This window comes from Emydura macquarii, unplaced genomic scaffold (genome assembly GCF_026122565.2).
Source record: "Emydura macquarii macquarii isolate MOO-44397 ecotype Brisbane River unplaced genomic scaffold, CSIRO-AGI_Emac_v2 contig_1263, whole genome shotgun sequence".
Lineage (NCBI taxonomy): Eukaryota > Metazoa > Chordata > Testudines > Chelidae > Emydura > Emydura macquarii.
The window spans coordinates 1336741-1354685 of record NW_027131400.1 but is presented as its reverse complement, the minus strand read 5'-3'; the positions used below and the strand labels follow the sequence as shown (position 1 = coordinate 1354685).

General features: G+C 35.5%; 1 protein-coding gene across 5 annotated transcripts in view; it reads left to right on the top strand.

Annotated features, from left to right (window-relative positions):
* Window positions 1-17945, top strand: part of CUNH7orf57 (chromosome unknown C7orf57 homolog) — a 25435-nt gene extending 7490 nt beyond the window's left edge. For 2 of the 5 annotated variants that reach the window (XM_067550423.1, XM_067550424.1), the window contains exons 6-10: window positions 5052-5096; window positions 10473-10573; window positions 12331-12467; window positions 13962-14133; window positions 16648-17945. In XM_067550423.1, the coding sequence (XP_067406524.1) occupies window positions 5052-5096; window positions 10473-10573; window positions 12331-12467; window positions 13962-14133; window positions 16648-16717 (525 nt within the window). In that variant the 3' untranslated portion in view covers window positions 16718-17945. The remainder of the gene's footprint in view (window positions 1-5051; window positions 5097-10472; window positions 10574-12330; window positions 12468-13961; window positions 14134-16647) is intronic. The other 3 variants (XM_067550428.1, XM_067550425.1, XM_067550426.1) reach the window with 2 other exon arrangements.

The following is a 17945-nucleotide window of genomic DNA, read 5'->3' as shown; positions in this document are numbered from 1 at the left end:
AGTGAAGTTGGGAATCGGGCTCCTGTCATGATGTTTGCCCATGCAGAACTGGACAGGGAACATCTTGTCATTCCACATAAGCAATCAAACTCTTGTCAGGTGATTACACTGTAATTTAGATGATGACTTAGACACATGAAGTTTATTTCCTGAACTCTCCAGTCCCTTAGGAGTCTTACCCATACTTAAAATAGAAGCTTAAGTTCCCAAGGAAGCCTCCTGGGTAAATTCCAATGACGTAAGCAGAGATGCAAGCCTTTTCTTTTTTAAAAGGATGAAAACAGGCGGAAGTAAGATTAAGCAGGTCCCCTCATCCTCCTACTTATGAACACAGCTAGGGGAAAGTTTATCCTTGGAATGAGCAGGCATAATGAGTTAATTCCAATGGGAGTTGATCTTATTTGTACCAAGGCCAGAATTTGGTCCATATCATAGCAAGTTAGTAACTTACATTAATTTTGTAGATCCACTGAATTGGAAATTGGAATACATTACCCTATGCTACCTAGATCTGCTTTCTAATCTGTCAAGACCCAACATGTAACTTACACCACCATTTTCACCATTGCTGAATTTGACCCAAAGATGCCAAATCTAGAAAGTAACTCCCATAGGCTAAATGCCAAAGACAATATCTGCTGACCAGTCAGCTCTTTCTAGTTTAAATTTTATTTTGCGTCCTACCTGATTGTCCTCTCTAGGGCCCTTGGTTCATGCATCTGTCATTCTAGCTTTCTCCTTCAGTATTTTTCTTCTTTAAGTACCTTGATGAATTAGGCCCTAAAGAGGAGGGTGAGCACTAATCTGACTTCTATGACAAGTTGAAGAAGGCATGTGTTTCTGAGGGGTTACTCAGTCCAAACACTACTTGTATTCTTAAGCATATATCAACCTAAGGTTGGGGAAATGGTCTGTCTTTACTGAAAAAACGTCTTGGCTATAGGAGATTCAAGAGGGAATTTTCTTCGCTTGTTAGTGGATCTCTTCTGGTGGCAGTTATGGTGGCATTTAACCTTAAATATCATGGTGTGCCCCGCTTCCATAGCAAGTTTTATCCCTTATCCCACTTTCATAAGGAGTTTCTATCTTGTTATTGCTTAAGAATGCCTTCCTACCAAATATTTTATCATTCCAACAGATTCTTCTAGTAAGAAAATGGAAAGAGCACTGTGGAATAATTTTTATTCTAGTTTCTTGACCCTGCAATCTATATAGTTGAACCTTTACAAATGGATTCTTAATGCTGTTTTAAACAAATTTCCAAGAAATCTTTCATTTTCTTATTTCTGTGTGGCTGTTTTATGATACAGCTTTAGATAATTTGTAGTTAGCTGCTAGGGTAGAGCTAAGGCTTTGAATGCAGTAACGGGACAGTCATTAGTTTAAAAATCTGAAAGCCAAGTGCCATTTTTAAATCCAACATCATTAGGCAGTTCTTTAGTGTACAAAAGTTGTTTGCTGAAGTCACAGAAAGAAACCCTTAAGGATATACTTAAGGAAACCCATAAGGACAAGTGCGAAAACATTTTACCCCTGAGGGTCCCTGTTCATCCCAGTTTAGAAAACAAAGTTCCCTTGTGGGTTGTAGTGCTGATTCTTGAATCTTCTGTGCCTCCTCTATCTTTTTGAATTATTAGGAACTCTTTCATTCCTGATATTGAAAGATGGGTTTCTGACAGTTGTCATGTCCAGGAGGACTGGGGACCTTGGAGATCTTTTACTTAAACTTCACCCACTCACTTCAGTGTTAAAGACAATATTGAACTGTCGAGCTGCAAGCTTATTGCCAAAGATTGAGCTCAAATTCCATGTCAATCATACAATTATACTACTTGCCATTTTTCCAAAGCCACATTCTGCCAAAGTGGTTGTTGGTATTATTAAGACTTGTAACATTTAAGTGGACAAAGCTCAGTCCTTAAGAAAGATTGCAGCTCTTTGTGCTGTTTTCTTATCATGTAAGCACAGTCCTAAGGCATGTCTTCACTGCAGAGTTAACTTGGGTGATCAGTGCCTAGGTTAGCCTAACCTGGCTGTGAGCTGCCACTCTGCAATGCAATTCCTCTGTCCTCACTGGTGCTACACTAACCCATATGCGTCACTAGGACATCTGGGGTTATATCCTATGGTCTTTTGTACTTGCAGTAAATTCCCTTGTCTATGATTCTTTTCCAGTGACTTGTGGGGGAACTTGTCTGTTCTTCTAGGCACAGTGTAAATTGTGGAAAGTAGTGGAGGACTATCAGCACTGAAGTGAGTTAGCCTGCATCCTCACTGCAAAGTGAGCAGGTTACCAACCAAGTGAAAGCAGCACTCAAGCTTTAGCCTACAACCCCAGATGAGCTAGCTGGCCTGGGTTGAAATCATTACTAAACTCAAGTGAGAAGGTTTTATATGTGGACAGGAAGAGTGTTGGGGCAACACTTGAGTGAGAGCCTGAGTTAACTCTGCAGTAAAGACATAACTTCAGAATACCATCTCATTATGGACTAAATTTGTTATCCTTCAGGCATATTTGACTAAAATAAAGGACTGTTAAGGTTTACACATGGCATGGCTTTTTCCTATGCTTGAAACAAAGGATGGGCCTCTAGTTTTTGTTTGAGAACTGTAGGCTGTTAAATAGATTATAAATGAAAATGCCTTCTTAGCTGTAACCATAGTAATGTGATAGTATAATAGCTTATTCCTCCTGCCAGATTAATCTAGTGATATAACAAATGGCACCTGACAGGATTCAAAGTATACAAAAAAAAAACCCAAACCCTGTAATTTTTTTTTTAAGTTTCCTCTTTTTTGATTGAACACTCTGTGAAGTACTTTTGGTGATCATAGTTTTTGCTTTCTGTCAGGGGCGTGCACAAGGGGGGGCAAGAAGGAACACTTGCTCTCTCAATAATCGGCAGAGGATCACAGAGCTCCTCTGCTCCTCCAGGGTCCCAGTGGAGAGGATGCACGCAGAGCTCCTCAGGGGACTTGGCAGGGAGGGCCCGTGCTCCTCCCCAGGGACACAGAATATGCCCATCCAAAATTGCTGGAATTTAAATTCCTGCACATGCCCCTGCTTTCTGTACATCGTGCCAGCTTATGTCAACACAAGAAAAAAACATATTACATTTAAAACAATGTGCAAGTTTTTAACAGGCATGCTAGGATTACTTCTGGCATTCTGTGTTAAACTTTGAACTGTTCTGGAACTTCCTTCTTTAGCAAGATAAAACAGTTTGCACTACATGCAAAATCTGCTTCTCTTCATTGCATTTGGTGATTTAGCCACACATTTAAATGCATTTAAATATATCGGTACTTTATCAGAAATGTTTGGTGCTTTCTTACACTCAAAACTTTACTATATTATTCAAACATACATTTTTGTTACATTACATAGTATAATCAAATCCCAGTTTGGCAATGTGCAGCATCCTCCTTAACGATATCCCATATTTTGTACTTGGATTATTTCTTGATAATTTCATTCATTAATATCCCACTTCCCCAGAAAATTGGCATCTATGAATAATTACTGTTAAAATATGGTCAAATCCTTCCAATATGGTGGTGAAGTTAAGGTATCCAATTCTGATATCCTTTATTACGTCCTCTTCCCCAGCCTACAGCATATGCCTATTAATTCTTCCTGTTTTGGGGAATTGTATGCCAAATACTCTTGCCTCACTCACACTACTAGAAAATAGAGCTAGGTGAGTGAGTCAGACGAGCAGGATTTGGCCCTTTATCTCTCCCCTGCTTTTAACTTGGCATTGTTTTCTCTTTATTGTTATTATAGAAACTTACATTGTACCCACTGTTACCTACATGTGTGTTGCAAAATTTAAACAAAACTGTCACCACCAATTGTCACAGATCAAACTATCTTTGACTCCTACCCACTAAAATAGGTAAAATCTAACCTAAGGACTCATATTCGGATAAGACAGAATGGACCAAGTTAATGTTTATGTAAGTGCTAGATCCTTGGGGTCCGATTCTGATCTGACTACTACAGGTCTTACACAAGAGTATTTGAATTGACTCCAGTGGAGTTTTGATTGATTGATCCTGGTGTAAATGAGATCAGACTCAGACCAGGTGGACTTTTTTTTTTTAATTGAGTGAATGCAAGAGGGACAAATTCCAAACCCAAAAGCTTCCTCCCAAGAATTCCTCCCAAGAATGCCTGTCCATTCCCCCAATTCAGGAGAGGATATTGTACTTCCAATAAGCTTCAAGTTCTGTATAATTCCAATTCTCATTACTATGACCTGGTTGACCTGAAGCTAAACCATCTCAACACTCAATTAAACCAGCTAGTTTTCATCCATGATGACCTCATGTTGGTTAGGCACGAAGAATGCTAAGAAATCATGGAATCAAAGTTTAAAGGAAAGAGTTGCTAAACAGAGTATCAACAGCATACTGGTGATACTGCAGCATCTCCTAATGGCCTCATTAATACATTATTATTTTCATTACAGTAGCACCCAACCAAAACTGGGGCACTATTATTCTAGGCACTGTGTAGGCACATAGAGAGACATACCTTGTCCCAAAAAGCTTACAATCTAAATGGGCAATACAGACAAACAGATGTACAAAGTGGTGAATTGACTTGACCAGGATTACACACCAGGTCAGTGACAGCTGAGGATAGATCCTAACCTTTCCACTTCTAGTGTAGTGGCCCAGCTGCTATATCATGCTGCCTCATTGTTCTGAATCTTTGAAATTTGACATTTTAGATTATGATATTGATTTTTTTTAACATAACCATCCTGAAATGTAATTTTTCTCACCCTGCTTCCTAGCCATTATTTCACATTTGAGCACTGGCAGATTGAAAGGTATGCAAGGATATTTCAGCGGGGACTTCTTTTCCCTAAGGCAGTGATACAATGTTTCCAGGGCTGGTCTCTTCCCCAATTTGACCTGTGATAGCCAGCAGGTCAAATTTTACAACAACTGATGTTAAATTTTATTGCAGTTTACACAAGGCAAGCATCTTATGTCATGTCTATTGCATAAGTTACAATATTAATTAATTCTCCTATCAGGAAAATGCTGCTCAAGTTGAAGTCCATGTGGGCAACACAAAAGAGGTGCGTATATCACTAAAATAGGGGGTGTGATTTGACAAAAGATAAATTTGCCTAATGCACTAATTGTTTTACAGTACTATCCAACAGTATATATTACCTTTCCAAAAAGTATTCTTCTCAAAAGCAGACTTAATTTATGTTGTAATATTGCACTTGACAGTGTCAGCTTCTTCACTAAAATTTTCCTTCTTCTAGGGCTAAAATTACTCTGGCTCTTTTTTATTTTTTAAAATGTATCTCCTTGTATCTCATTTACTAACTCTATTATGTACAGAACAATTTACATTTTATTGTAAACAATTTCTTCGGAATTACGCATTTTAATCACTTTTATACAAGATTTAGAAGTAGCTATATGATTCTGATTTAAAATTTTCAAACGTTTTTAAAAACTAAGTTCAGTATCAAAAGTTAAAAAATATTTTTAAAAAAGATAACCTGATCATTGTCACTCAGTCAGCCTTCTTCCTTTTTTCAGAGATGCCTTTTAATACAGTTATTTTGTACTGTTATAATGCCTTATCTTCAAGGACCTCAAAACACTTTATAAACATTAATGATTTAAGCCTCACCACCTGTAAAGTAGACAGTCATTGTCATCAGTTTTAAAGACAGGAAAACTGGGATATAGAAAGTAAGCGACTTGCCCAATTCATTAAGAAGGTCTGTGGCACAGTTGGTACTAAAACTCACATCTCCTGTGTACTAGTTGTGTGCATTGGCTCTTTCTATCTCGATTCTTGATTCCCAACTGATATGCAGTGGAACTCAAAATAAGCACCCAAGTAAACTCCTGGACTTTCTCCCTTACTATGGATGAAGAAATCTGTTTTCTGCCATAACTATGCTTGAGCTCAGTGGTAAAATTATCTCAGAATTTAAACTCCTACTAACATATAGTTAGCAGGACATATCATACAATTTAAAAACTAGTTCTAAAAACTCGAGTAACCTGAGAACCCCTAGATTTGAACAGGGCTTTAACACTAAATCACAGAGATGTGCAATATTACTGCAGATTTTTATATGAACCATTTTATTTACTCAGCTGTCCTTCCTCTCTCATTCTTGTTGCTAAAACCAGAAATCTTAAATTCAGCTATTTTTATTTAACACATAGGAAAGGTAATTATTTACAATATGAGCATATGAGAAGCAACAGCAAAAAGGATTAAGAATAAAATGTTAATTTCATGTATAGGTACCTTAACATTTCTTTGCTTCCTCATATTTCTTTACCATTTATTCCTAGTGAAATTAAGTGCATCTGTCAAGTTTTTGTGAAATATAAGGCCAATTGAATCATCTCCACAGTTTTTAAAAACGTCTATGAAAGCAGTTGTTTTTAAACAATCATTCCCAGGTAATGTTTGAAACCCAAATATTCAGTACTAAGAATCTGAGTGTGAAAATCACTCCTATGCAAAAGGCTAGCACAAGGCCTATGGTCCACTTATCCAGACTAAAGTGATGCATACATTTTGTGTGGGCTTTCTACACAGAGAGGAATTTCACTCATTGAAACCAGCTTCATTACTAATAGAAATGAAAAAATAAGCAGAGCATAAATAATGAAAAGTGAGCATTTAAAAAAATTCTTTTACTTAGTAATTGATGGTATTTTAAAAAACGTAGGTAAATAAATTTATTTACTTACAGCATTTTTAATTGTCAATGTCCCGTCATATAAAGTTGGAACACTTTACACTGTAATGTACATAAAATGACCCACTTTTCCATAAAATGATTTTAAAATATAATATACACAGCTTTTATTATTGTATCTATTTACAGTAATAAGATTCCAGGATTGTCACCGTGTGTCCCTCTGAAACCTAAAACATCTATAGAATCAGTGTGAAGTAATGGAAACAGCTATAAGCATGACAGAGAGCTTTTTTGGTTCAGAATACCACCAGATTTAATAGGGTCTGGAACTAAGGATGCGGGAGGTGCTGCTGCACCCCCTGGGCTTGAAGACGTTTCCTTTAAAGACAGAGTTTACAGTTTGATTCAATAGCTTTCAGCACCACCACGGTACAAATTGTTCTAGCCCCCCTGGATTCAGTCATCACTGGGTTTGGCGGAATGTTCCTATCCAGTTTTTAAGTTTTCAGCCATTTTGACTTTTATGAATTACACCCGTGCTACAGCAAGGCATATATTTAGGCTGTGCCAAGATTCCTTGATCATGGTAAAAACAACGAGAGTCCTATAGCACTTTAAAGACTAACAAATTTAATTTCTGCAGGCATAAGCTTTTGTGGGCTGTAACTCACTTCGTCAGATGCAAGAAATAGAAATCAAATGGCATGTATATATATACATCCAAGTTTAAGGAACAACAATGGGAAGTAGTTGAGGCCTATTCACAACCATTAATTAGGAGGTGAGAATGTGTGAACAGAGAAAATTACTTTTTGTAATGAGATAGCCATTCCAAGTCCCTGTTTAAATCCAATCTCAGACTGAGCACAAGACAAGACTACACAATAAGTATGACAAAATAGCTTTTTATTTTTCTCATTTCCATAATCAAGTAAGGTTTTCAGACCTTCAGGGAACAATTTAGTGAACTATTCCTTGGCCTTCAGTTGCAATGTGACTGTTTTTTTGTTTGACTTAAATTTTGACAATCAAAAGCAGTAGGCTTTTGCCTACCTCTGCACTATAAGTTTTTCCTGTCCTACTTTTGTAATTGTTTAGGCTTCCCTTCTCCTTTTCCATCTTATGTTCTTGGTTCTTTCCACTGCCAAAACCTTTTACCTTTTATCTCTCTTTCCATCTGTTATCATAGTATACATAAATATATCAAACTGTGTTTCTGTGGTACTATTTGTGTAGAGTTGGAAGGATTAGATTTTTATCAGCAAATTTTGATCTATGTCAATTTCACCATACACACACAAGCCAATAAAAAATATTTTCATCAATACTAATCCAAACTTACAAATAGGCAAAGTAAGAAAAATGCTGCTTGAGATTTTATTAGTGTTTAATTTAAGGCTATTTAATTTATTTTTTTTGACCTGTGATGTTGATAGTTTGTCTTTTTATGGTTATAAAGCTTTAACTTTTCTGAATCTCAGTGTCTATTGTTATTAAATAATTATTGTCTGACACCTCCTCAATTATGGGATCCAGCTTAATTTCCCACAACTGTGAAAATTAAAATTGATAAAAATAAAAAAATGCCTGAAATTTAATGGAGATAGAAGAAGGCAACAATAAGACAGATTAATTGCACCTAAGGATATTACTTTGAAATACAAGGCACAGACAAATTACTTAGAAAAATTGAGCCTCAATTTCTCTGTGCTTTGGAGAGTAGGAGAATGATTTTAAACAGCTGGAATCTAGAACTCCCAGGTCTGAGTAAAAGCCATCACTACATAAAACTATTATTCGTGTAATCTCTTCATATTTTGACAGTGAATTTCACACCTCTTTCATCTTTTTAAGACCAGACTTTTCAGCAATAATTTTGTCCACAATGAAATAGCCCATCACCTTACTCATTACCAGATACTGGAATCTATCACCCTAGGTGAAATCCTGATCCCAATGAAGTTAGTGGGAGTTTTGCCATTTCAGAATCAGTACAAAAACTCTATCCTAGACTTCAGTGTCCTCCATAAAGTAGAGGTGCAGGGAAAATAATCCAGTTTCCCCAAACTCATCAAATATTCATCTCTCCTCTTCCTCCTCTCCTCACCACATCTCATTGTATCTTGTCTTTCACTGGCCTCCCGATTAGTCCGTGCTCAGTCATTAAACACTTTTATTGCACTATTCACTCATACCACACCACATCTGCATGGGCTACCTGCAACCGCCATAATTTACTTGTATTTAAAAAAATAAGATGCATTTGTTTAGGAAGTGTTTCAATTATATTTTCCTATGAATGCCACTATACAAAAATAAATTGTATTGTAATAGTTGAAACCCAGTTGCAATTTCTGATATTATTTATTATTATGCACTTTGTTTAACAGTTATATATTGTCTTTTTGTAATAATACAGTATGGCTTTATGCACAGTAGCGTATAGCTGATTTATATAGCAATATACTTCACTTCTAATCATCCAGTCTTGAAGCTTTTGCAATAATATGAGAGCAGTGATGATATCTATATATTCTAGTGTGTTAGAATGTCATGATAACTGGGACTTACAACCAGCTACATAAGATAGTTTAGTAGATAAAAATATGTTCAAATATAATTTTGGTTCTAATAATCTAAAAAATACACAAAGATTTAAAAAATTCTTACAGGTGACCTTTAAAAATTGGGTTTGTGCCATTTTTAACTTCTTTATGATGTATAAAGGAAGCTTAAAAGAATATGTTTTAAAACATTATTTCGGTGGGGGTTTTTTTACCTTAGAAATATTGGGAAAGTTAAGTTTGGTCTCTATTTTTGCTGGAGGACCTATGGGAGGTTTGGGGGATATTTATTTTGACTTCCAACACCTTAATTGAAGGGACAAGGATATTGAACCTTTAACAAAGTCTTCCTTTAACTTCAATTGATAACATCTTTATCTAAAATATAAATTAACACACGCAAACAGTTTTAAATGGTCTGATTAAGATTCCCATCCTTTTTTAGTTACTCAACATTTACTCTCTGGGTCTTTTGATGTGATCATTTCACTAATTCTCCAGGTAGCAAAGAATCTTCCGTGCTAGACTGAACCTGAATTTCCAGGGTAAATAAACAAATAGAATTTAAAAACCATCACCTTTCAGGTCTTCCTTAAATATAATTAAGAAAAGAGGGCAAAAACCCAATTTTGCAGGCCACCTTCAGTGTATCTGTGTTATTTGGAATTTACCAACTCAGATAATTATAGTACAATGGCTTTATTACTCTCTGGGAGAGCCTTTGTTTCTTAACCAAACATGCTGTGGCTTTTAAACCAGGGATGAAAATCTTACCCCATTGAAGTCAAAGGGAGCTTTGCTATTGACTTCAGTGGGACCAGGATTTTACTTCAAAATTTTTCATTTTTTCCATGCAGTAGACTGATCCATGATGAGAACCTGTGACTGCTAAATTTTAATATGGCAGTTTAGTAGTTAGAAAGTACTACAGCTCTTTTTTGTCATCGATAAATGTTTATGGTTCACCAGATTTATTAGTGGTGTCACTTAAACGCCTGCTAATGTAACCAGTGATAAATAAATAAGGTTACTCATTATCTTCAGTTTTCTCTTTTACTCACCTAAACTTACTGCTGGAAATACTGGACATTGAATACTGAAGATATTTAGAGCCACCAAAGTAATCCCCTTTTCTGATGTTCCCTGATTATGTATATGTCCTTAATCATAACACTGTTATTAAATTAGGTTTTCTTTAACACAGGTAAAGCTTCCTGCTATAAATCCCAAATACCCAAACAGAATACCACCCTCTACTGCAAATAAGGAATTCCACGGGGGAAATAGGCTTTACTTTCCACCTATGTAAGTAGTACAAATATTGTATTAACTAAGGCCCTGAACTATCTTGATTCTCAGTGCTCCCACATTTACTATCTGAAATATTAAAATGTAATTTGTCACACTATTTAATTTTTAAAATATACCATTAAATAAATGTAACTACAAAGTTGAAAGAGTAAGCACACACAAATCAGTACAGTCAAAACTTTTAAGTTCCTACAATGAAGTTTATTCTGTACATCCAGTACCTTTTTGTTGTTCTTTTTAAAAATACAAGACTTTTTAAAAATTATGTTTATTTTGGTTCTCAATGCAATGCAGTGAATGGACTGTAATGTCCATTATCACTATTTGTATTACAGTAGTGCCCAAATAATTCAGTTAAGATTGAGATTGTTGTTTAGTCTGGGCTCTGTGTAGACACATTAAGTTACCATCTTGGCTTGAAGAGTTTACCATCTAATTAAAGACAAGACCCAACAAGTGGTGTAACAAACTGTTCAAGGGAGAACAAGGGTAACTAATAGGAACATGTGGGTAAATCAACTAGCTATGTGCATAATTAGATGGTTTCAAGTTGTTTTTAAACTTATGTCTATTTAAAAATAAAGTTGTTCTAGACTTATTTTAATTATTATAAAATATAAAGGAATAGGTTAATAGTTCCACTATGTTTTATAATATACGCTTAATAATTAAAACAGAAAACAATGTGTATATATTTAACAGCAAAAATGGGAATAGAAAATGCCACATTCATGCAACTTTAGCATGTAGCATTTTGGAGCTAGCCTCCGAGTCTGAGTTGGCAGAACTAGGGTAATGAGACTTGAGCTAGCCCTCTAAAAATAGCTGTCTAAACAGCGCTTTGAAGTTATGGCTTGGACTGAAGCTGGTGCTCTGAAACCCACCGCATCCATAGGCTTCCGAGCTCGAACCGCAACTTAAAGGTGTTGTCTGTACAGCAATTTTTAGAGTGCTAGTGTGAGCCCCACTAGCCCAAGTCTGTTGACCCGTGCTGGGAGGCTTGCTCCAAAATGCAATGTAGATATACCCATATAGTTAACACTACTTAGGAATCTAGTTTTTAAACTTGTTGACTTGTATTTGCTTTAATTCTTCATTTCTGATATGAACTATCCTTTTCATCTCACTTCCCTGATCCATCTAAGGCCCGAATCCTATAAACACACATGAGCCGTTCCATTGAAGTCAGAGGGACTACTCCTATGTAAAATTATTCACATCCAGGTTTGCAGGAGCAAGGGCTAGGAGTCTGTGTTCCCCACGTTAGATACAGATGTGATGAATATTATAATGACAATACAACAGATGTGTATGTCTGTTCCTCACTTTTCTTTGACAGCTATTTTGTTTTTATTTAACATCGCTTGCTGTTCACCGTCCTGCTACAGGGCCAAATCTTTTAGCCCTCAATCTTGCAAATCTTCCATTGATTGAATGTATAATTGAATGAGGTCTACACATTTTTTTCTCTTAATGATGATAAAAAAAATTAATGGTATTATTATGCAAGCCTTATGACATTATTTTATAAGAAGTATGTTAAATTCATATTACATTAATTAAACCCTTGAAAAATAATTAGTAGAATGGCATTTCTATTTTTGTTATTTACTTGCATATAAAAGACCTTGGTATAAGATGAGACTCTCTTTTCTGTAAAATAAAAAGATTGTTGCAAGTTCCTTTTTATGGTTTATTTCTGAACTCTTGTCTGATATATATTTTATTTTTTTAAATTTATTTTTGTATAGGCGTGGTCAGAAAAACAGTGAACCAGTAAACTTCAGCAAACTGATTAGCAATGGTTACAGGGATGATTGGATTCAGCAGCGCAATGACTGGGAGAAAAAGATTCAGCAAAGTTCAAAAAATAACGAGCAGCCTAAAGGTGGAGTGTGTTGTGTCTATTTTTTCCTTTAATTTAGCAGTTACCTAAAGTTAGCAATCAGAATTAAGTCTATCAGCTCACACATCTTACTTTAAATATGATTACACTGACTTTATTATTTTGGTCTAACTACTCCAATATGGGCCTAATTAATAAAATACATGTGACTTTCATTGTAGGGGCAAGGGTGTCAGTGGCTTTGTAGATCTCTTAAGTTGTGATAGTATGGTTTTGTCTTGTGGCTAAATTCTGTTTGCTTTATTTATGTAAGAGACTGAAGAGACAAAACTACTCACATGCTTAAAGTTAAGCAAACGTTTAAATACTCTGCTGGATCCTGGCTTAAGTACATAGAATTTAGCTTCTTTTCTGAAATCTCCATCCCAAATACAGCATAAACCAATGGTAGGATAGGTAGATCAGTGAGGGTCATTATGCAAAAACTAATTCCTATCTGCTTTTGAGTATGGAGGTTTTGGGGAACACTATTAGTGTGAAAAAATCCAACAACATAAAAACAAAAACACAGCTAGGGAATGCTCATGCTTTAGAATCTCACTTTGTCATGCACTGTTCTATAAAACTACAAAATATAGCATTATTGTTTGTGTATTATAGTGTTTTATATTGTGTATTATAGAGCAACATCCATATCCAGCATTGACTTAAAAAATCTTCTATTAATCATTATATGGTAGTCTTAAAACTACATGTCATTTATGCTTTCCTATTACACTGAAAAACAACCATTGTTAATAGATATATAAACATATAATTTTGGACCCCCAGACTTTTACAGTTAATTTCCATTTATGTAATCTTTCCTCCCACCCCAAGAGTTGGCAAGACTCCTGGGCACCCTAGTAGCCATTTACAACAAATCTCTAATGTCTCTGACTGTGTTCACTATATTCATTTCTGAAGCATAGAAAACATGTTTCATTTGTACTGGTATTTCATGAAACTGAAATTGCTATTTCTTATAGTAAATTTGACTTCTTTAAATACATTTATTTCAAAGATTTCCTCATTTGTCCCTCTAATTTTTTATATTGTTATCTTTAATTTAGAAACATTTGAGTTTTTTAAGTAACATATGCCTTTTAAAGTGCTTGTGAACAGGGGAATTCCAAAAGCCAAATCTAAAAATATGTACTGTGTGTTCTTGATTATGAATAAAGACATGGCTCTCTATAGTACACTTGTATGCACACTATGTTAGTGTATGCATACTAGCATACTATAGAGAGCCATATGTGTATTAAACGGTGTACTGATACATTTACTCACTCAAATTTTCTCTCAAAAAGAATATAAATATTGATCTTAATAATTGGGCAATTTGGTAAATATAAATAGGTTTAGAAGCAGTTAATTGATTTAGGTTGTTTTAAGATTTTCAAAACTTGCTTAATCATTTTTTTTTATACACTATCTTAATTTTATTATTATGGCACGTTTAGTAAAGTGTTCTTTCTGTATTATTTCTTGCAGAGTCTCTTCCTCCAAGTGAGTACCAGAAGAAAATAGAAAAGAAGCAAAAAGCTAAAAAATATACGTTGTCTTTCAAAAGAAAAACTGTTGCAAAAATAAAGGATGAACCCAGATCTCAGTCTGGACCTGAAATAGGTGCCCCGCCTAAGAAGTCACTCTTCAAACTCAACATGTATGCCACCCCAGTCCCTATCCACACAAAACCCATTGCTGTCTTAAGAGAATTAAAGATTTCATTAATCAACTAAGCAGCATAAAAACTTCTCCCTAACACAAACATTTAATGTTTTTATTACTCTTGTTTTTGGATTCTACTTAGCACTTAACACTTTTTCTTCCTGAATTTTTCCACTGTTGGGGTCTGTGTGTGTGGAAATTTAAGCTTATTATTAATTATTATTTATAAATTATTAAATTTCCAACTTAATTTTTCTGGTGGAGACAGGTTTGTGTGTGAGGAAGGAGCATCTCAGGAAATGATGGGAAAGAGCATACATTGAGTCTCAGAGCATGCATGCTTTTAAAAAAAAAAAATCGTTTTGCTGTGTGCATCTGAAACTGGGGCAGGTTGGGTACGGTAGCTTAACCTGTCCAGCTCTGACTCAAGGTATGTGTGACTAAATGTTGCGTCACAGATGCAAGAATTTCAGGTTAATGGCTAATTGTTTGAGTCTCTCACCTTTCATTTTTTTTTTTTTAAATTAATTTAGATAGTGTGACTTCAAACAGAATTTAAACATCAACCAAAAAAGAAAATGAAGTGACAGAATGGTTAATGGTGAAAAGTCAATGACTTATACACAACATATATGTATGACAGTTAGACTTTTAATGACATAAGATGCCTTTTCTAGCTGTTATTAGATAGGTAAGGTGAGATTATGCTTGCTTTTCTCCCAGTAGAGACCTCCCACACACAGCACACCCATACAGTCTCAGATATAGTATCTCTCCCAGTATGTAAAGCAGAGGGGCTAGATAGTATTGCCAGCGGGTCTGACTTGCCCCACATGCATTGTATCTTTGGGCAACCTTGGTCTTGCTCCCTTCATGCTGGTAGATCTCCATTGGGAGGACTGTTTGCTGTACCTTGTTCAATTCACCTCCACTTCCCACACTCTTTCAAAGATTTAGTGCTGCCAGTCAATGTTGCTGCAGCAGTATATCTCTTCCCATTTCACAGCAAGGCTCAGGCTTGGGAAAGACATAATTTAGAATTTAGAACACTACCACTATAATTTCTGTGCACATTTACTGGGTGCCATTTAAGGTAAATGACTACAGCACCATCCTTAAATTGCAACAGTCCCAAAACACTTCATAAACTGAAGGGTCCATGTAAACACTTAACATATTGACTGGTGTTATGTATATTGCCAGAGAGTATCTAGATTTTGGAGTTCCATAGTGTGTGAGGGAGATGGAAAGTTGTCACTGAGGTAGCTAACCAGTTGGTATTACATCAACTTGTTAAGGGACTTGTTTTGAGTCAAGTGCAGTGACAGTGAGAAATAAGTGTTTTTAATTTGCAACTTTAAACTGAGTACCAACCATGCAAAGAAATAACTAAAAGGGCAAAGGTGTTAGGATTTACCTAGATTATGATAATGTAAATCTCCCACATTAAATATAACTCATTCCAAATAATCCAAGATTAATTGGAAGCAGAGGACAAACTGTTTTATTGCATGGTATTAAGTTATTAAAGTTCACATATTGCTGGCTTACTTCTCAATTTGATATTCCACATAATAATAAGTGGGAAAATTATATGGAATACAAATGTTAGGACTATTATTTCTACTTTTGTGTTAAGTGCTTGGCTCTTTCTCCATTTGCTGCCTTTTTCTACCCATCCTTACCTCTCCCACCCCAAATTTTTTTTCTGTCTTTTTTTTAAATCTTTCCTGCCTCTTCTTGTTACACTTAGCAACAGTAGTAATCTTAGTCAGCTTTGTGTGTTGAAAGGGAGCTGGAGGGTAACAAATGTAGAACTCTTCTGCAGTTAAAGTGACTTTCATTAACTAGGATTGTAAATTCACATTTAAATGAAGTGATAAATCTTGCCCCATCCTTAATGGGTATGGAGCATCTCAGATAGAGCACAGCTACTGCGATTCTGCTGCACAGTTGAATATCAGAATATGGGGGCGCCACACAGAGAATACACATTCCCACATGAAATAGAGTTCAGCTCTGATTGGGCTCATTTCAAACTTTCACGGGCAGAGGTAGTTTAATTTAGTTTAGTTTAGTTTACAGGGCATAGTATGGCTGGAGTGGTAGATCTACAGCTAGGCATCTCCACTGACCATTGACTTCTGCATAGGCACTGGGGTCTATCCACACAGAACTGGCAGAATCAGGGTGTGTGTTAGTTTCCCTCTGCAGCTGGCTTCATGTGTTGAGCATTGCTATATCTGATGCTGTTTTACCATTCACCTCACAGGATGCATACAAGTGAGCAGTGGATAAGGAAGCATTATAGGGCATTGATGCTTGGTTAGAGAGCAGCAGTGCATTGCAAACTTCACATGTAGCATTATCTTTCTTCCTAGTCACTTATAAATATAGAAGTATTAGACTTTTAGGTATTTTTGATTTTTGGTAAGTGAAAGGTCAGCATTTGGTTGTATTGTTCTAATGGCAGAGGTTTCATCTATTCTCTCATTTTTTTGTTTTGCAGGTTCAGAGACATCCCAGCTCGAATTGACTCCAACAGAGAACAAGTAAAAGCTGCAGCTTCAGAGATGTAATAAAGATACTATTATTTTAAAAAGAGCATCAAGAACAGTAAAGCATGATATGGCTTATGAAACAGACTTCTATGTTTATAGGTTGGCATTTGTTAGATTCATGTATCTAACCACTATAGTTATTCATCCCCGGTGCAACTTCATTTATTTAAATAGGTTTACACCAGAGATGAAATTGATTCAGTGCTTCACTCCAGCAAATTTTACAGTGTAGGTAATAGCTGCTAAAGTATGCATCTAGATCTGGTTTTAATGTGATATCAGCATACAAAATTGAAGCCTTTATTATCACTTGTTCCACCAGACTAGTACTATAGCATTACCATCAATTTACTTATCACTAAGAGCTTGTCTACACAAATACTATACCAGTATAGTTAAAGTAGTACGATCTCCTGTACTGTGGACACAATTATGCCATTTTAAAAAAGGGAAAGTACACTGGTGTAAATATGTCTACACTAAGGATTGTACTGGTATAACTACTTAAAAAAATCACATTCCTAACTGAAAAGAACTGGTAAAAAAAACTCTTAGACCAGGCTTACGGCTTTCTTACAGCACTGCACCTGCTACATAAGAATTGGTTGAACTGTGGCATTGCTGCAGGAACAGGACCAAATCAGCAGATTCTGTAGCATCATGTGTCATAGTTTTGCATGTTTTGCACCACTGGAAGTGGTTCAATAGAGCAAACAATGAGACTGATCTGAGCAATGCATGCTGTCTGCACCTTAAGCCTTTAAATTCTTACTAATGATTTTGTATGTCTTGAAATTTTTACTGGGTCAAAAAAATCTATTTAATGCTAGAGTTCTGTGTTGTTGGTTCATATTAAGCAAAAATAGTTATATTTTTGAAATAACAATGCATATTAAAGGTAAAGATGTTACTCTGAAAGCTGGAATGTATTGACAGTTTTCAATACCTCACTTTCACTTTTACTTTTGTCTGTCTGAAATAGGGTTTATCCTTTGAATCCCATAAATCACACAAACATTGAATCTGATTGAGCAGATTCCGCTACAGAATGGACATAATTTTGGATTTGGTTCATTAAGAAAATTTCCTGTTACACTGTAAAAAAAAAAAAAAATTAAAAATAACAACAATTATTATTACAACTGAAATGTTAATTTGGTTATTTCTTTTTCAGAATATACTCACCATTCATTATAAACCTGTTAGTTCAAAATTAAAAGTTTTAAGTCATATTACCAAAAAAGCA